Source organism: Eumetopias jubatus, unplaced genomic scaffold, assembly GCF_037043125.1.
Source record: "Eumetopias jubatus isolate StellerSeaLion01/CBP00866 unplaced genomic scaffold, mEumJub1_p1.0 scaffold_4, whole genome shotgun sequence".
Lineage (NCBI taxonomy): Eukaryota > Metazoa > Chordata > Mammalia > Carnivora > Otariidae > Eumetopias > Eumetopias jubatus.
In genome coordinates, this window is record NW_028274810.1 from 63187427 (window position 1) to 63208005 (window position 20579).

At 49.0% G+C, this 20579-nt stretch overlaps 1 protein-coding gene across 1 annotated transcript in view; it reads left to right on the top strand.

The window, feature by feature from the left end:
• The first annotated feature begins 3016 nt into the window (after positions 1–3016).
• DHCR24 (24-dehydrocholesterol reductase) overlaps positions 3017–20579 on the top strand; it is a 29001-nt gene continuing 11438 nt past the window's right edge. Inside the window, exons 1-5 of the mRNA XM_028106842.2 lie at positions 3017–3342; positions 6840–6995; positions 15617–15722; positions 16414–16532; positions 18429–18692. Of these exons, the coding sequence (XP_027962643.1) occupies positions 3112–3342; positions 6840–6995; positions 15617–15722; positions 16414–16532; positions 18429–18692 (876 nt within the window). The 5' untranslated portion in view covers positions 3017–3111. The remainder of the gene's footprint in view (positions 3343–6839; positions 6996–15616; positions 15723–16413; positions 16533–18428; positions 18693–20579) is intronic.

Consider the following 20579-nt stretch of genomic DNA (forward strand, 5'->3'; position numbering starts at 1 on the left):
AACTATTAATGGGCCCAAGATAACAAACTGCATGATTCCATTCGTATGACCTTGACCTCTGGAAAAGACAAAACTATACTCCTGAGAACACAGCAGTGGTCTCCAGTGGCTAAAGGTGGGGGAAGGATGTAACTTCAAAGGAGGGAGTTTTTTGGGATAACGAAACTACTCTAGATCCTCATTGTGTTGGTGGTTACAAGAACCCTTACGTGTGCTAAAATTCATAAACTGTAGGCAAACGATAAGCACCTTCACTATACGTTAATTTAAAAGATAAAGTTAATTAATTGGCCCAACTTGAGGTTATTATTTTTCTTGCCTCGACAATAGTAGCCCAAAATGTTGAGGTTTCTGGGGACACAAAAGAAGAATCAAAGATGCAGGAAGAGAGAATGAGAACATGCAGGCTGGGTTAACAACTGTTCTGAGTACTTTTTTTTTTTTTAAAGATTTTATTTATTTATTTGACAAAGAGAGACAAAGCGAGAGAGGGAACACAAGCAGGGGGAGTGGGAGAGGGAGAAGCAGGCTTCCCACCAAGCAGAGAGCCCGATGCGGGGCTCGATCCCAGGACCCTGGAACCATGACCTGAGCTGAAGGCAGATGCCCAACGACTGAGCCACCCAGGCGCCCCTGTTCTGAGTACTTTTTCATTGATTTTTCTTTTGAGAGTTGTCCCCTAAAGCTCAGTCTTCTTTACTTATTGAGGGGTCCTCCTCCTCTCCCCAAGGGTGAAACTATTCTGATTACCAGTAATTTTGTAATTTCTCCCACAAGGCACTAAACACTTTAGTCCAAAGTTGATTTTTAGGTGGAACTTAACTTTCCAGATTACCTCAAACCCCAACAATATTCAGACTGGTTAAGCTTTTTTTTTTTTTTAAGGTTTATTCATTTGAGAAAGAGAGCGAGCATGAGTGAGCATGTGCCTGGGGGTGGGGGGAGGGGGCAGAAGGAGAGAATCTCAAGCAGACTCCTCACTGAGGAGGAGCCCCATCTCATAACTCATGAGATCATGACTCATGAGATCAAGACCTGAGCTGAAACCAAGAGAGTGAGTGAGAGAGAGAGAGAGAGAGAGAGAGAGAGAGCTGGAGTGGGTGGGTGGGGGCAGAAGGAGAGGGAAAGCAGGCTCCCCGCTGAGCAGAGAGCCTGATGGGGAGCTCCATCCCAGGACTGAGCCACCCAGCCCCCCCCCCCCGGGGGGTTAAGCTTCTAAAGTAAAACCCTCTCTAACAGTTCCAACATTTGAATTCAGACAGAACCCAGGGGAAAGGCATTTTCCATAGTGGCTCTCCTCTTTACATTTCAATTGCCCCCTCTTGATTGGAGCTGCTAGAGATATAACTTGAGACAGATCCATGATTTTAAATTTTTTAGTAGCTACCTTTAAAAAGTAAACACAGCAAGTAAAATCAACTTTAATATTTTATTTAACCCAGTACATCAAAACATCATTTCAACATATAATCAATATAAAAATTGTTAATGAAATATTTTGCATTCTCTTCTCTGTACTGCCTTTGAAATCCAGTGTGTTTTACACTTAAAGTACATCTCAATTTAGATTAGCCACATACCAGTAGCTAGTAGCTGTTGTATAAGACAACATAGGTCTAAGACTATTCATTTTTAAAGCCCAATGAAAACAGCCTTTCACCATCTGGGCTTTGATCATTATCGAATACTTGAGCCTCTGCCTACATTGTTCATTCGTTCATTGGTCAAAAAACCCTAGGGTGTCTGCTAGCATCAAGCATTGTGCTAGAAACTGGAAACACAAAAAGGAACGAGGACACATCGTATGCCCTAAAGCTCAGTCGGCCAGGATGAGAGACACATAAAGAGAATTACAAAATAACGTGTAAGAATCATGACGGATGCACTTTGTTTTATGAGCACCTGAAAAGGGAAGGAAGTGTAGTTCTAGAGGTCTTTGAGGATGTCTAAGTTTAGTTCTATTAAGGGGATGGGTAAGGGCATTCCAGAGGTGCCAGCTGGAGCAAAAGCACTGAAGAAATGAGGGATGATGGGGCCCAGGAAACCTCCTAAGAGTGCATGTTCCTGCAAAGATGAAAGAAAGTGGATTCGTAAGCAAGACCAGTGTAGGACCTGATTAGTCAGGTTTAGCTCCCAAAATAAAAACCTCCTACACTTCCTAAAATTTCAGAAGAGGTAACGGTCTCTCTAAGAATCGAGGTGAAACGCAAATGATACTGGATTTAACCTTTTACTGATAACAGTCAGTGGTCCGCGGTGCAGGCTGCCCCGGAGCACCCTACCCCTACCCCCCGCACGTCCCCCCTCCCCTCCCGCCGGGCACAGTGGCCGCTAGAACGTTCACAGCGGCTGGGGGTCCTTCCTTCATTCTTTCCCCCCAGTCCTCCCTATCTGCCTCAGCCGAGTGGAAAAGGGGTAAGTAAGGGTGCCCACCGTCCAGAACTGCTGTAGAACTCAAATGAATCTACAGAGAGCGCCTTGAGAAATGAAAAGGTGCATCTCGTGGCCTTGCGGGTACGGAGCGACCTGACTGCCGCAGTCAAGGCCAAGTTTGCACTCTCCCTGGCCAGGTCAGGAGTCCTCGGCCAAGCTGCAAGGTGACAGACCCAGGGCCCTGGGGCGCTCCCAGCGCACCCCTTCCGAGGCAACCCAACGCGTGACCGCCTAACGCGCGACCCTCGAGGAGGCGCCACCTGAGGAGCTGCGGCAGCAGCCGGCCCCTCCACTGCGGCCGCCCGCGCCGCCGCAGCCTCCCTAGCCGCAGGGCGCAGTTTACCCCACCAGCGCGCGTGTTCCCCAACCACCCCTCCCAGCGCGTCTGCGAGGAGAGGGTGGAGCGGCCTGACCCCCGCAGCCAATAAAAGCCGCGGCTTCCTGGTCCGATCCCCGGCGCGGCTCGCCATTGGTCGCCAGCCGGGTCTCGGCCCACCGAACCTTGGCGACCCGAGCCAATCGCGAGGAGGCGAGGCGACCCCCCCCCCCCCCCCGCCCCCGACTCCCCGGGAGCGGCCGGCGGGCGGCGCGGGCTCAGGCGGGCGCGGAGCGGGTGGCGGTGACAGGCGGCGCGAGCCGGCATCCCCCTCCCCCGCGCGGCGCGCCGCCGGCCCCACCATGGAGCCCGCCGTGTCGCTGGCCGTGTGCGCGCTGCTCTTCCTGCTCTGGGTCCGCGTGAAGGGGCTGGAGTTCGTGCTCATCCACCAGCGCTGGGTGTTCGTGTGCCTCTTCCTCCTGCCGCTCTCTCTTATCTTCGACATCTACTACTACGTGCGCGCCTGGGTGGTGTTCAAGCTCAGCAGCGCGCCTCGGCTGCACGGGCAGCGCGTGCGGGACATCCAGAAGCAGGTGAGCGGCGCCGAGCGGGGCGGGAGCGGGTCGGCGGGACTCGGCCGTGTGCGCGGGGAGCTCCGCGCTGGGCGCGAGGTGGTGTGCGGTGCACCGGGAGCCCGGACTTCGCCGAGGAGGCGGCGGTGGCGGGGGGGGGTTGGAACGCAAAATGGGATGGTGGGGGCTTCCCGGGGAGGGAACGGAGTGAGCAGAGGCATTCAGGGGACAAAACGTTGCTCGGTGTTGATGGAGTGTCTACTCTGTGCGGAGCACGTGCGGCTTCCCCAGAGGGATATAAAGGATCACCAGATAGGGGAGGGCGAGCGGTGCACAGGTGGCTGCCTCTAGGCCCGAGCGATCTCGGAGACGGAAGGGCTTCTGGGCGGTGGGGCTGGCACTAGACACTGGGAAGTAGGGGAAATGATAGGAGGAAGGTGTGTCTGGTGGAGGGTTGGGGTGTGAGCCAAGGCCCAGAGGCGGAGAAGGGTGGAAAGTCCCTTCGGAACTAGGTTGGGGCGGGGTCTTGAGTTTAGAGTTTACTCTGTAGCAGCAAGGAGCTTTTGACTTCTTTAGAACGAAGACCAAAGTGAGAAGGTAGCCCCGAGCCAGGGTCAAGAGCCTCGCGGCCCTGGGCCTGGCGCGCAGTGGCGCGCAGTCGTTGAGGAGGCATCCCCAGTAACTCCACATCCTCCCCAGGGTCTGCGCCCACAGAGCCCGGGCCCCTGCTGCTGCTCACAGTGGAGCCCCCTTCTCCACACCCAGGGTTGGCCTGGGCTTGGGGCCTCGGCATTCTTGGCTCTCTCTGCCCCTCCTGACGTTCCTCTTAGGAGTGTCTGGTTGCAAAGAGCTTCTGTTTCTTGCCACGAAGCTCAGCGCAGGTAGAGCAGCCTCCATGTTCTGTGCCCGCGGTGATGGGTGCAGCAAGCAAGAGTGGGAAGATGGATGCTGGGGGCCACCCCTAGGAGGGGTAAGACCTCGGGCTGGGGGCAGAATGCAACGTCTGGAACTGCTTTGCATAGGCTGTCCTGGGTTCATCTGGTCACAGTCACAGCTCCAGAGCCTTGCCTACCCTCCCTCCCCAACTGCGCCCTCTTTTCCTAACTCTATCCACGGTTCTGATTCTCCCGTTTGCTTGTTTGTTGTTGCCCCATTCCCCTCCAAGCTGAGCGTGAGCTCCTGGAAAGCAGGGACCATCCGCCAACTCACCTCTGGCCCTTGGGGCCTGGCCCAGAGCAGCCCAGGGACTTTGTACAACCTTGCCTCCCAGACCAACTCTTGCTCAGTTCCCATCAGAATCCAGTCGAACCGATGGTTCAGGCTTTAAGGCTTCCACACTCACTTCATGCAGCCCACCCAACAGCTGGAATGCAGCACTCACAATCCATTTCCCACACCGCTGAGTGTGTATGAAGCCCTTGTTTACCTAAACGAAGCCAAAGGTTCTCACTGGACAGGAAGACAAAGGGCTCGGCCAAACCAGCCCACTGCGCTGGACTTGCCATGTGCCATAGCCCATGCCCCTTGATGTCCATCATTTCTGATCTCACAGCAACCCTGATAGGGCTTGTACCTGTTTTACAGATGGGAAAATTGAGACTGAAGTGGTAGTCATGTGTTCAAGGTGATCTAGCTAGTAAATGGGGCTGGAACCCAGGTCAGCCTGGTTTTAGAGCCTCAACTCTGACCTTTGTCCTTTCCCATCCCTTCCCATTCCACCCAGTAGGTTTGGTTCTGTTGCCTCACACCTGGCTTGTGATAATAGCCTCCTGACTGGTTGACCTTCTTCTTGGCCCTCCCCACCTCTCTCTGGTTTGCACATATTCACATCACAAGAGGGACTTTGTACAACCTTGCCTCCCGGCCCAAATTCTTGCTCAGTTCCCATCAGGATCCAGTCCAACCGGTGGTTCAGGCTTTAAGGCTTCCACACTCACTTCATGCGGCCCATCCAACTGCTGGAATGCAGCACCCACAATCCATTTCCCACACCGCTGAGTACATATGAAGCCCTGGGGTCGTAGAGTCAGGCAGGGGCCCATTCATCATGGAATCCCTCCTCTGGTCCCTTCACAGGAATCTCTTCCTCAGTAACCCTCTTCTGCTCGTACACCTCTATTCACAGGGCACCCTGGCCTCTTGATGGTTAGGAAAGTTCTCCTCCGTGTTGAGCTGTTTGCCCCATCAGTTTCAATGCAGCCTCCTCCACGACTCTTGGTTGCATGTGATAGGAACTCAGTTCAGACTGGCCTGAGCAGAGAGTGATTGTATTGACCCAGGTCCTGAAAAGCCCAGGAATAAAACTGGCTCAGGTATGACTAGATCCAGGAGCCCCTGTCCCGGTGTTGGCTTTCCATCCATCCACCCTCTGTTGGCTCGGCTTTCCTCTGGGTTGACTTCATTCTCAGGGAGGCCCGTCTCCCTGTGGAAACTCCAGCAGTTTCATCCAACCAGCTTAGCAATCCCAGTAAAAGGAGAGTGTCTCTCTTAGAACTGGCCGTATTGTCTTGACTTGGACCCTAGGCCCATCCCTGAACTGGTCACTATGGCCAGAGGATGGAATCAGACCTTTGTCATGTTTCCACCTTCGGGGGCAGGAGGAGACTCAGCATCACCCGGACCAAAGGAAGATGGGACTGTTAGAAGCATATGAAGAGGAGACAGATGGTCAGAGGTCACAGCAACAGATGTCCGTCTCCACAGGAAGGGAACACTTCGTGTTCCTGATGGGTTTGGCATCTCCTGGGCCATTTGCTCTCTGTGTTGTGTGCCCTGGTCACTTACAGTGGAGGTTTTGCAAAAGCTCTTCCTTCCATCGGCTTGGTGGTCCTCCTCTGCCCCTTCTCTCCCCCTCCAAGTGACGACATGTGAGTTAACACATACACATGCTTAGAACGGGCCTTGGCACACAGGCCCAGTAAGTGTTAACTGTTATTCTATTCTTGACTATTAACACAAGCCCGTCTATCTTTCCAGGCCTGAAGTTGGACAGTCCCGGTTGTGAATCCGGGCTCTGCCCTTCATTGTTGAGTGGCCCAAGTTATTTTGCTTCTTGGCTTTCTCCCCTACAAGAGGGGGCTGGCCACCCCCCCCCCCCCGGGGTTGCTGTGAGAAGTAAATGAGCCAGCGTATAGCAGGAGCCTGGGTGCCTGGCACAGCGGGGGCACCCAGTGGATGGTTATCACTTGTGGAGCTGTATCATTACCGCTACAAAGCCTTTGCTGAGCTGCCCAGTTAGGGTTGCTTACAGAAGCACTTTGATCCTGGGTTTTCGCTCTTTCTCCATCCTGCTCGGTGGTGTGGCAGCACCTCAGCCTTTCTGTTCGCCCCGCTAGCCAAGGAGGTTTCAGAGGGAAAGGGCTGTGGGCCTTCCAGGGCCCGGCAGGATGCGGGGGCTCAGTAAATGTTTGTTGGCACGTGAAGGCATCCCTCCAAGCTCCCTCTCCTGAAAGCAGGGCTGCGAGCCGCTCTGGGAAGCCCCCGGCAGGGCTAGCTGAGCCTCTGTCCCATGGTTGCAGGTGCGGGAATGGAAAGAGCAGGGCAGCAAGACTTTCATGTGCACGGGACGCCCTGGCTGGCTCACTGTCTCGCTGCGGGTTGGGAAGTACAAGAAGACACACAAAAACATCATGATCAACCTGATGGACATTCTGGAGGTGGACACCAAGAAACAGGTGAGAGGGGCCGAGTTCCCAGGCTCTGGCAGCAGGTGGGATACTATCCCTGCCGGGAGTGACTCACAGGGAGGCAGTTGTAGCCAGAGGATCCCGGTCCTCACAGAAGGCTCTGCCCTCCTTCAAAACCTCATAGCTTTGGAAGAGATCAGTCAGAGTCCCATCCCCCAGGTGGGCACGCTGAACTCAGGGAGACTTGTTGATTGTCAGCAGTTCTCCAGGAAAAAAGTATGGGGAAATCATGGGCAAAGAGGAGAGACAAAATGGAACCTATTTATCCAGTCAGTGTGCTAATGACAAGAGGACTGTGGAGGTGGGGGGAAAGGCGGGCCTTCTTCCAGGCTTCCTGGGGCCGCTCGTTAATAGCCTTACATGTGCGTGCTCTGTGGCCTGCCCAGTAATTTCTCTTGAAACCTGGCACAAGGAAAAAGGAAGTAAGTTTAAATCAAAGACAACACAGAGGGATTGTGTCCTCCCTCCCTCCCTCCCTCCCTTCCCTCCCTCCCTCCCTCCCTCCCTCCCTCCCTTCCCTCCCTCCCTCCCTCCCCTCCCTCCCTCCCTCCCTCCCTCCCTCCCTCCCTCCCTCCCTCCCTCCCTCCCTCCCCTCCCTCCCTCCCTCCCTCCCTCCCTCCCCTCCCTCCCTCCCTCCCTCCCTCCCTCCTTCCCTCCCTCCCCTCCCTCCCTCCCTCCCTCCCTCCCCTCCCTCCCTCCCTCCCTCCCCTCCCTCCCTCCCTCCCTCCCTCCCCTCCCTCCCTCCCTCCCTCCCTCCCTCCCTCCCTCCTCCCTCCCTCCCCTCCCTCCCTCCCTCCCCTCCCTCCCTCCCCTCCCTCCCTTCCCTCCCTCCCTCCCTCCCTCCCTCCCCTCCCTCCCTCCCTCCCTCCCTCCCTCCCCTCCCTCCCTCCCTCCCTCCCCTCCCTCCCTCCTTCCCTCCCTCCCCTCCCTCCCTCCCTCCCTCCCTCCCCTCCCTCCCTCCCTCCCTCCCCTCCCTCCCTCCCTCCCTTCCCTCCCTCCCTCCCTCCTCCCTCCCTCCCCTCCCTCCCTCCCTCCCCTCCCTCCCTCCCCTCCCTCCCTTCCCTCCCTCCCTCCCTCCCACCCTCCCTTCCTCCCTTCCCTCCCTCCCTCCCCTCCCTTCCTCCCTCCCTCCCTATCTCCCTTTCACAGCTCTGTTTCTAATGGAAGACAGCACAGCACCCTAATGGTAAGGATTATTAGATATAATATATCCATATGATGGCATTTTGTTGTGAGGCCTTGGCCGTGTTGCTTAATGTCCCTGTGTCTTTCCTTTTTCGTAAGCAGTGTTATTGACATATACTTGGTATGCAATACTGCACAGGTGTCCAGCAATAGTAAATTCTGGCATATGTATGGAACCGTGAAGCCATTCCCACCATCAGGACAAATGAACATACCCATTGCCCCCCGAAGTTTCCTTGGGCCCCTTGCTAATCCCTGTTTAGCCCCCTCCCTACCTCCCCCCGCCCCTGCCACATTCTTAGGCAAATAATGACCTGCTTTGCATCACTAGTTTGTATTTAGAGTTTCATATAAATGGAATCAGGCATTATGTACTCTTTTTTATTTTGTCTGGCAACTTTCACTCAGCATAATTATTTTGAAATTCATCAATGTCGAAGCATGTATCAGAAGTGCATTCGGCATTACTCATGAGAAGTATTCCGTTGTATGCAGAGATCACGGTTTGTTTATCCATTCACTTATTGATGAACATTTGGGCTATGACAAAGTGGCTAGGAGCATTTATGTACGTTCTTTGTAGGGACATAGGATTTTCCTTCCCTTTGGGTAAAAACTAGAAGTGGAGTAGCTGGATCATATGATAGGTGTATGGTTAACTTGTTAAGAAACTGTTAAATTGTTTTCCAAAGTGGCTGTAGCATTTTGCATTCCCACAAGTGTTCCCATGGCTCCACATCGTCACAGACTTGGTACGGTTGGGTGTGTAGGGGTAGCTCATTGTGGTTTTAACTTCCATTTCCTAATGACTAATGATGTTGGGCATATTTGCCATTTGTAGATCTTTTTTGGTCAATTTGCTAAAATTTTGTATTGGGTTGTTTGTTTTCTTATTAGATGTCCTAGAAACAAGTCCTTCATCAGATACGCAATTTGCAAATATTTTCTCCCAGTTTTTGATTTCTCTTTTGAAAACCAGAAGTTTTTAATTTTGGTGGAGTTCAGTATAGGAATTTTTTCTTTCGTAGATCGTGTTTGTGATGTTTTCTTTAAGACGTCTTGCCCTAATCCTGTTTTCTTCTAGAAGTATTATGGTTTTCTGTTTTATGTTTAGGACCATGATCCATTTTGAGTTAATTTTTGCATATAGTATGAAATATGAGTGAAAAAAATATTTTTGTGTGTGTGGATTTCCTATTGTTCTGGCCCCTTTTGTTGAAGAGATAATCTTTTCTCCACTGAATTGCCTCTGCTCATTTGTTGAAAATCAGTTGTCTGTATACATAGGTCTCTTTCTGGACTCTTCTGTTGATCTGTTTGCCCATCTGTATGCCAGTACCACACTGTCTTGATTACTGTAGATTCATAAGTCCCTAAGAATGAGTTGGGAAGTATTCCTTTCTTTTCATTTTTTCTGGAGGAGTTTGTATAAAATTGGTATTATTTCTTCATGCAGTAATTAGTAGAATTAACCAATGAAAGGAGTTTTCTTTGTGAGCAAGTTTTTATCTACAAATTAATTTTTTTAATAGCCCGGTGGCTCTTCAGTTGTTTCTTCTTGGTGAGCTTTGGCAGTTTGTGTCTCTACAGGTATTTGTCTATTTCAAGTTGTATAATGAATTGACATTAGGTTATTCATAATATTCCTACTGTCTTTTGAACACCTGTAAAGTCTGTAGTGATGTCACATGTTTCATACCTGATACTGGTCATTTGTGACTACTCTCTTTTCTTCATGACCAGTCTGGCTAGAGGTTAATCAACTATACTGATCTTCTCAAAGAAGTAGCTTTCAGTTTCAATGATTTTTCTCTATTTTTACTTTGTTTTCTATTTCATTGACTTCTGCTTTGATCTTTGTTAATTCCTTTCTGATTTACATTTAATTTTACTCTTCTTGGTCTAGTTCTTTAAGTGAAAGCTGAGGTCATTGACTTAGGCCTTTCTTTGTTTCTAATATAGGTGTTTAGTGCTATAAATTTCCCCCTAAGCACTGTTTTAAAACCATCCCACAAATTTGGAATCTTTTTTCATCTTTATTCAGTTCAAAATACTTTCTGGTTTCCCTTTTGATACTGCTTTCACCCATGGGTTATTTAGAAGCATGTTATTCAGTTTCCAAATATTTGGGAATTTTCCAGAGATCTTCCTAAGGCCAATTTCTAATTTAATTCAGTTATTGTTAGAAAACTTACTTTATATGATTAGAATGCTTTTCAACTTATTGAAACTTACTTTATGGCCCAGAATATGGGCTGTCTTGGTAGATGTTCTGTGTGCAATTTTTAAAAAAATGTTTCGGGGTGGCGTGTACTGTAAATGTCAATTAGGTCAAAGTGGTTGACAGTGTTGTTCAAGTTGTCTGTATTCTTATGAATTTTCTCTCTGTTCTATCAGTGATTGAAAGAGATATTGAAATCTCTGCCTGTGACTGTGGATTTATTTCTCTTCTTGCTCCATCAGGTTTGCTTCATGTATTTTGAGGCTCTGTTAAGAGGTATATAAATGTTCAGGATTTTTATGTCCTCTTGATGTATTTACCTTTACCATTATGAAATGACTGATTTTATTCCTATTTATCTTCTTTGCTCTGAAATCTACTTTATCTGATATTATTAATAAAGCCACTCCAGCTCTCTTTTGACTAGTGGTGGCATGGTGTACCTTTATATTTAAAGTGTATTCCTTGTAGACAGCATATAGTTGGGTATTGCTTTTTAATACGATCTGACAATCTCTGCCTTTTAATCAAGATGTCAAAACCATTTACAGGGGCACCTGGGTAGCTCATTCGGTTGAGCATCCAACTCTTTTTTTTTTTTTTTAAGATTTTATTTATTTATTTGACAGAGAGAGAGGGAGACACAGCAAGAGAGGGAGCACAAGCAGGGGGAGTGGGAGAGGGAGAAGCAGGCTTCCCGCGGAGCAGAGAGCCTAATGCAGGGCTTGATCCCAGGACCCCGGGATCATGACCTGAGCTGAAGGCAGACGCTTAACGACTGAGCCACCCAGGTGCCCCGAGCATCCAACTCTTGATTTCAGCTCAGGTTGTGATCTCAGGTCATGAGACCCAGCCCCGTGTCAGGCTCCATGCTCAGCACAGAGTCTGCTTGAGATTCTCTCCCTCTCCTTCTGTACCCCCCACCTGCTCACACCCTCTCTGAAAAAACAAAAACAAAAAAACCCAAAAAACCATATACATTTACATTTAGTGTTATTATCAGTTGGGTTTGGTTTAAATCTGTCACCTTGTTCTGTTTTCTTTTTAGTAGGCTCCACACCCAGAGGGACACCCAACATGCCAGACCCTGAGATCAAGACAAGAGTCGGATGCTTGGGGCGCCTGGGCGGCTCAATCGGTCAAGCATCTGCCTTTGGCTCAGGTCATGATCTCAGGGTCCTGGGATCGAGCCCCAGGTCAGGGCTCCCTGCTCAGCAGAGAGTCTACTTCTCTCTCTCTCAAATAAATAAATAAATAAAATCTTAAAAAAAAAAAAAAGTCAGATGCCTAACCAACTGAGCCACCCAGGCATTCCTGTTCTTTGTTTCCTATGTTCTTCTTTGTTCTTTGTTCCCTTTTTCTTTTTTTTTTTTCCCCATCTTCTTTTGGATTACTGAATAATTTTTGAAATCCCATTTTAGCTCTTTGGTTGGCTTATTAGCTGTAACTTTGTCTTGTTCTTTTAGCAGTTGTTTTAGGATTTATAGTCTGCATTTCACTTACCATAGTGAATATGGTAGCATCCTATGTCGTGTATACTTTAAGAATCTTACAGTAATATACTTCCGGTTCTTTCCTCCCCACCTTTGTGCTATTTTTGTCATACTTTTATATGTTGTAAACCCCACAGTGCATTATTATTTAATAGTCTGGTATCTTTTAAAGAAATATAAATAATAAGAAAAAATCTTCTGTACTTACCCCTGTAGTTACCATTTCTTCATTCTGTTATGTGGATTTGTATTACCATCTGGTTTCATTTTCCTTCTGTCTGAAGGAACTCCTTTGACATTTCTTGTATGGTGATTTTGCTAGTGATGAATCTTTCAGCTTGTATGTCTGAAAACATGTCTTTCTTTTTTTTTTTTTGCCTTCATTTCTTTTCCAACTTTTATTTTGAGAAACTACATGTAACATAAAATTTATCATCTTAACCTTTTTTTTTAAGTAGGCTCTATGCCCAACATGGGATTTGAACTCGTGACCCTGAGATCAAGAATCACATGCTCCACCAACCGAGCCAGCCAGGCACCCTAATCATCTTAACCATTTTTTTTTTTCAAAGATTTTATTTATTTATTTGACAGAGAGACACAGCGAGACAGGGAACACAAGCAGGGGGAGTGGGAGAGGGAGAAGCAGGCCTCCTGCTGAGCAGGGAGCCCGACACGGGGCCCGATCCCAGGACCCTGGGATCATGACCTGAGCCGAAGGCAGATGCTTAACGACTGAGCCACCCAGGCGCCCCATCATCTTAACCATTTTTAAGTGTACATTTCTTCAGTGGTATTAAATACATTCACATGGTCGTGCAGCCATCCCCACTATCTATTCCCATAGCTGTTTTCATTTCATAAAACTGGAACTCTACCTATTAAACAGTAATTCCCCATTCTCCTCTCACCCCCATCCTGGGCAACCACCATTACAAATTCTGTCTTTACAATTCTGACTACTCTTAGTATCTCCTAAGTGGAATCATACAGTATTTGTTTTTTTGTGCCTAGCTTATTTTGCTTAACATAATATCCTCAAAGTTCATCCATATGATAGCACATTGCAGAATTTCCTTTCTTTTTAAGGCAGAACAATATTTTATTGTATATATGTACCACATTTTGCTTATCCATTCATCTGTTGGCAGACATTGGGTTGTTCCCACGTTTTAGCTATTGTGAATAGTGTCCCTTGGAACACAGATGTACAAATACCTTTTCGAGTCCTGCTTTCAATTCTTTGAGGTATATACCCCAAAGTGGAATTGCTAGACCATATGGTAATTACCATATCTATGTTTAATCTTTTTTGGGGATCCACCACACTGTTTTCCACAACAGGTGGACCATTTTACACTCCCACCAACAGGACACAAGGGTTTTCATTTCTCCACATCTTCACCTCCACTTGCTATTTTCTGGGTTTTTGTTTGTTCGGCTTTTTGATAATCCATCTTAACGCATTTGAGGTTGCCTTCGTTTTTGAAAGCTGTTTTTACTGGGTATGAAATTCTAGGTTGACAGGTTTTTTTTCCCCCAGTACTTTAAAGATACTTCACTGTCTTCCTTCCTGCATTGTTTCCAACAAGAAACCTCTCATCCTTGTCTTTGTTCCTCTGGATGTAACATGTCTTCTTTCTCTCTGGCTGCTTCTAAGATTTTATCATTAGTTTTGAGCAAGTTTATTATGATATGCCTTGGTATCATTTTTTTCCTAGTTATTGTGCTTGGGATTCATTATAATTTTCATCGAATTTGGAAAATGTGGGGTCATTATTTCTTCAAGTATTTTTTTCTGCCCCCTGCTCTCTCTCCTTCGAGGACTATCACATGGATATGAGACCTCTTGAAGTTGTTCCACAGCTCAGCTCACTGATACCATGTAAAAATTGTAAACATTTTTTCTTTCTCTGTGTGTCTCATTTAGGAGAATTTTGATTGCTGTGTGCTTGAGTGCACTGCTCTTTCCTCCTATAAGGTCGATCCCGGCCAGTGTGTCTTTCATCTCAGATGCTGTTTTCATTTCTGGAAGTTTGATTAGGATCTTTTTAATGTCTCTACCTAACTTTTTGAATATGGGGAATGTAGTCGTATAACTACTGGTTTATAATGATTATTTTAATGTTCTTGTTTGCTAATTTTAACATCTCTGTCCAACCTGGGCCTATTTTATCACAACAGATTGATTGATTTTCCTCCTTGTTATGAGTCAAATCTTCCTGCCTCCTTGCATACCTGATAAACTTTGATTGGATTCTAGACATTGTGATTTTTACCTTGTTGGGTGCTAGATTTTTTTTAAGATTTTATTAATTTATTTTACAGAGACACAGCAAGAGAGGGAACACAAGCAGGGGGAGTGGGAGAGGGAGAAGCAGGCTTCCTGCCAAGCAGGGAGCCTGATGAGGGGCTTTCATGACCTGAGCCGAAGGCAGACACTTAACACCTGGGCCACCCAGGCGCCCCGGGTGCTAGATATTTTTGTATTCCTATAAATCTTGAGCTTTGTTCTGGGGCACAGCTATGTTACTGGGAAATAGTTTGATCCTGTAGGGTCTTGATTTTTCCGGTGAGGTCAGAGCAGCGTGTAATCTAAGGGTAGTTATCCCGCCACTGCTGAGGCAAGATCATATTCTACCCATTGCCCTGGGAACCAAGGGGTTTTCCAGTCTGGCTTGTGAGAACAGATGTTCTTTCCTCCCTGGGTGAGCCCCTGGCCCTGTTCGCCTTTCCGGGGCCACTTTCCCTGGCGTCAGCCTCAGGTAATTTCCTTAAGTGTCTGCACTGACCGGTACTCTGCTGAATGCTCGGTGGGCATCCTTTGCAGTTTTTCAGAGTCTTCTGTCTGTGCAGTTCTCTCCTCTCCAGTGCTCTGTTCTACAAACCCTATTCACCTTGGTCTTCTGTGGTGCTCAGCACAGAGTTCCCTGGGCCCCCCTGCCTTTCCCCTCCCTGCACTGCCTGACTCCAGAGAATTAGCCTGGGTGTTCACAGAGCTCCCCTCGTTTTGTTTCCTGTCCTTTCAGCGGTCATTAACTTCATCTGATGTCCACCCTGTTGAAAACTCTTGTTTCATTTTGTCAGTTTCTTGCTTTTGGGCAGCAGGGTAAAGGGGATCCCCATTGCTCCACCTTGGCTGGAAGCTGAAGTCCACTTGTTGGCATATGGATGTGTCCATTAAAAGTTGTGGTTTCCTTTTTCTGTGAATATTCTGTGGCAAGGGATGATGGTCATAGCGTTAAATTTTAAAAAGCAAAGTAGAAAAGTATGCGTGTGTGTGCTTGAATTTGCGTTTATGTGTGTGTTGTATTGCAACATACAAAATAGCAGTTAGAAAAAGCCTGAATGTAGGGACACTCCAGCATTAACACTGACGGCTAGAGTAACATGAAGAGGTAGGATGGATGACTTTTGTCTTCTTTCAAATAAAAGAGTATTTCTTTGATAGTCTGGAAGAGGAATAAACTAAGTATTAAGTGTAAAGATATTTGAAAGAACACGGTCAAATGCTAGCAGACCCAGCACCAGAAACCGCATTCGCTATCAATGAAAGGCAGTGTCGTGTTCTAGCAAGAGGCTGCAAGGGGCATGCAGGAATCCTACGTGATCGTGTGGGAAGCTCTCGGGTGACTCCTTCTGTGTGAAGAGGCCCCCAGCACCCCTGGCAGCCTCCCGGTGACCCAGGGTCTCTCTTCTTGTGTCAACAGATTGTCCGTGTGGAGCCCTTGGTGACCATGGGTCAAGTGACCGCCCTGCTGACCTCCATTGGCTGGACGCTGCCTGTGTTGCCCGAGCTCGATGACCTCACAGTGGGTGAGGACTCAAGACAGGCCGAGGGTCAGAGCTGAGGCCCTGTGGCGCACCTCTTGTCGGTGTGGGGGCTGCTGCTATCCCGTCTGTGACAGAAGTCCCTGTGTCTGCTCACCCAGCTCCAAAGGCAGGGTGTTGGCTGCCTGCCTTTCTGTCCCCGGGCAGCTCAGGTTCTCAGGCAGTACCTTCTCTCTGGTGCGAATCTGTGTCCCCGTGACACGTGTCTGTAACTCCAGTTCTGCCTTGAGGAGCACCCAGAATAAGTCTAGTCTGTCTCTCCTTCTGCAGGATTCATGGTCCCCAATGCCTTTCCTTCTCCAGGGGAAATACCACAGGACACAGCTTCCTGCCACCCAGGCACCCCCCCGCCCCGTTTCGTTAAGGTCCCTCTTAAGATGAGTGCACACAGGCATGGAGGCGGGGTCTGGATAGAGGTGAGGGTGTGAGCATCCTTGACAGGCTCTCCTGCAGGTCCCCCTACCTCGGGGAAGCCCCCCAGGCTCCTGTACGAGCCCCTCCTCCCCTCTCCTGCTCTCCACATCCACAGAGATGGGAAATCTACACGAAGTGGCCAGTCCTGTCACACCTCCCTTGTGCTGTGAGCAACCCCAGCTCCTGTGAAGTGCCCTTTACCCGATCCCCTCCTGACCCTGCACCCCACAGCTCTGCCTGGCTAACACACGTGTCTCTGCAGGGGGCTTGATCATGGGCACGGGCATTGAGTCGTCATCCCACAAGTACGGCCTGTTCCAACACATCTGCACTGCCTATGAGCTGGTCTTAGCCGATGGCAGCTTTGTGCGATGCACACCGGTGAGTTCCAAGATGGGGGATATCCCCACCAGCCTGCCCTGGGCATCAAGGATCCTGGGGCTGGGGAGGTAGGAACCCTGAGGGTGCTTCCTTTCAAACACACCTGGTCGGTCTGGGTCTGTATCCATAATAATAACAAAGATTGATATAGCCCCTTATGTGTGCTCAGATACTGTTGTAAATGCTTCATATATATTAAGCCATTTAATCCTTCAATAACTTTACGAGGTACTATTATTAGCCATATTTTAGAGATGGGAAATTAAAACACAGAGAGGTTAATAAACTTGCCCAAGATCACACAGCTAGGAAATCCCACATAGCTGGGCTTCAAACCCAAATTATCAGGCTCCCAGATCCATGCCCTTAGCCATTTATTATAGCATTCTGCCTCTCTCGGGCGAGTCGGGCCCGAGCCACAGAGCTCTGTGCCAGGTGTTGTGAGATGTAACTAAAGGTGGCAAGAGGGGCTGTTTTGGAGAAACAAAAGATAATTCTGCTGCCCAGAGTGGGATGCAAACATTTAAGGCATTTTACCCTAATGAGTGGGACAGGATTGAAACTTTAACCAAACTCAGATTTCTGAGCACATCTAAGGGGCCCCTAGACGGCCCCTTTTTACAAGAAGATGTTTTAGAGAGCCACCAGGGTTCTTGGCCTCACAGAAGAGAGTCCAGGGCAGGCTTGAGAGCCCTGGTCCTAGACAAGAGAGACCCCTTTCAGGATTCACAGCGATTCACATTTTCCTAAACACTTGCTTGGGCCCTGCCTTCTGACCTGTTTATTACTAGCAGAGAAAGGAGACAAACATTCATGAATGACTTAACTTCTTCCCTGAGGCCCGTTTTCCTCGTCTGACAAATGCGTTGTCAGGAGGAGAAAGGAGATGCCACATGTGAAACTCCTAACATAGAGCTGGGTACCTGGCAGACACCTGGTTATTACTGCTGCTATCCGACAGTGTGGTTAGGTGGGGGCCCAGACGGCCCACTTCTGCCGTTCCAGAGACTTCTGCCAGCTTGCTGCAGAGCTTCCCTGCTCCAGTCCCCCGCCCTCACCCCCTGCACTCCGCCACAGCCACACCAAGGGCATGCAGCATGAGCAGAGACAACAGAGGACTGTCCTCTTGGTAAAGGGCCCAACAAGGCTGGACTCTTTTAAAAGGAGCTTTGTTAGAATCAAAGAACCTGAATGAGAATGGCCAGATGAAAAGTCGGTTGTCTGTCTCTAAGACAAATACCAGAACAAGAAATGATAAGGTTAGAAGCAAATTGTGGAACCAGATGAGGTCTTGCAGGAAGAATGTTGGGTAGGGAGTTAGGCGACCTTGCCTCAATCCTGGCCTCTCTGTGCTGACTTGTGGGATGGCTGGGGGGAGCCATGTCACCTCTTAGAGCGTCACTTTCCTTACCTGTTCACGTGGAACTGTTAGTGCTTTCCCTGGGTTTCGGGGGGATTCCACAGCTAATGGACTAAAAAAGGCTTGTATTAGTAATGGCCCATTTTAATGTTCCCTGATGACCCTGACCCTTAGGAAGCTCTTTTTTTAGCCTGGCCTGGGACCCTTAGCCCTTCATCCCCCATTTTGGCTCTTTGGGCTGTGCTGGTCCTGGCCTCTTTCTGGGCAGCCTGTGGTCCGGGGGCTGTACCTAGGTGGAAGAGAGAGGTTGTGCTTTCCATGAGCATCTCTGGTACAGAGGGCAGTTGAAGCTGCAGAGGGAACACAGGCCCAGAAAATCCTGTTTCTGAAGTTCCTTGTTACAGTTTATACAACAAGACAGCAACAGAGCAGGAAGTAAGCTGAGGCCCTGGGTTCTCTGCACCCCTGTTCACTGTGTGCCACACTGCGGGGTCTGGGGGTGCAGGCTCTCAGCATGTGTTGACTCTGCCTCATAGTCGGAAAACTCAGACCTGTTCTACGCTGTGCCGTGGTCCTGTGGGACCCTGGGCTTCCTGGTGGCCGCCGAGATCCGCATCATCCCCGCCAAGAAGTACGTCAGGCTTCGGTTTGAGCCGGTGCGGGGCCTGGAGGCTATCTGCGACAAGTTCACCCGGGAGTCCCAGCGGCTGGAGAACCACTTCGTGGAAGGGCTGCTCTACTCCCTGGATGAGGCCGTCATCATGACGGGGGTCATGACAGACCAGGCAGAGCCCAGCAAGGTAGGCCAGGGCGTCAGCGGCCAAGGGCCATGGCCTGGGGAGGAGGAAGGCTCGGGTGGGCTGGGGCTGAGCCTGAGCCTGTGCCCCCACCCTGACCCTGCCTGGCAGCCACGTTCTTGGAGGCCGTGACCTCAGTCAGCCCACCTGGGGTTGGGGCCCTAGGATCTACAGTCAGAGCTGTCTCAGATGGGGATGGAAGCATCTGCTGACTCTGCCCCAAACACCTGCCAGGTACATGTGTGCCTCTCGGAAGGCACACCCTTTTGCTGATCCTTACAGCAACCCCATTTTATAGATGAGGGAACTGAGGCTCTAAGAGGTCCTGTGAACTTCCACGAGATGACAGAACCGAGATTTGCAGAATGGATTTGATGCCTCAGAATCTAGATGGACATTTCCTCTGATGGATGTCATTTTCTTTTCTTTTTTTTTTTTGAAGATTTTGTTTATTTATTTGAGAGAGAGAGAGAGAGAAACAGCATGAGAGGGGAGAGGGTCAGAGGGAGACGCAGGCTCCCCGCTGAGCCAGGAGCCTGATGTGGGACTCGATCCCAGGACTCTGGGATTATGACCTGAGCCGAAGGCAGTCGCTTAACCAACTGAGCCACCCAGGTGCCCTGGATGTCATTTTCAATAGCAGCTTTTTTTCTCTCGTGTGAAAGCGTCTGTGTTTATGAGAGACTTGGAAAGTATAAATGAGTAAAAGGAAAGAAGACCCTACCGATAAACATGACCCAAAACCAGCTCTTGCTAACCATTGGGTATATTTATTTCCTCTCTTTTCAGGGCATACATTAAAGTTTTTAAATTATAAAAGTAGTGTCACAACGTTGAACTATATAAAGGAAAGTTAAAAATGGGTCTCTTCCCCCAGGCTCACCCCCAGAGTAACTGCTTGTAACACGATGCATGCCTCAAGGTGTGTGCGCACGGTTCGTGGGCACACCCTCCTTTCCTCCCAGTGACTCAGGATGGCGTGTGAATAACTGACCTAGCCCGCTGCTTCCTAGTGAACATCTGTCTTGCTTCAGATGTTTTGCTCTTACAAATAAGATTGCGTTGAAGATTTTCTGACATCCATCCTTGGCCTGTTGGGCAAGCACTTCCGTAGGATTGAGTCCAAAAATTGGAATTCCTGACTTAAGGATTGGAGCACATTACACACTGACAGCCGCTGCCAAACAGTCCTTCAGAACAGTGGTGCTTCTGCCCGCGTCCGGCGACGGTGTGTGACAATAGGCCTTTCTCCTACATTCTTGCCGATGCTGGATACGATCACTCTTTCATTTTTGCCAATCTGATAGGGTTAAAAATAGCATCTCATTTTCTTTTGCGGTTCTCGGGTTGCCTTTGTGGTTCGAACATCTCTTTGTACATTTTTTTCCGTTTGTCTTTGGCTGTGACCGGCTGTTCGAACTTGCGTTTTCCGGCTGAGTGTGATAAGCCTTTCCCCACATAGTCACATGGCCTTCAAAATTGTCATTTAATGACTGCAGAGCACTTGTGTTGAATGAATGCCCTCTCATTTACTGAACCATGGCCCCGTGGTTAGAAATATAAGTTGCTTCCAGTCTTTCCTTTTTCTTTTTATTCATTTATTTATTTTTAGAGAGAGAGAGTGGCAAGGGGGGTCAGAGGGAGAGGGAGAAAGAGACTCAAGCAGGCTCCATGCCCAGCAGCGCAGAGCCCGATGCAGGGCTCCATCTCACGACGCCAGGATCATGACCTGCGCCGAAACCAAGAGTCAGACGCTTAACCGACTGAGCCACCCAGGCGCCCCAGTCTTTCCTGATTTTAATTAAGGTAGCCATGAACATCTTTTGTCTATAATTGGAATAATATCTTAAAGTACATCAAAGGATAAGTACCCTTAAGGCTCTTGATCTA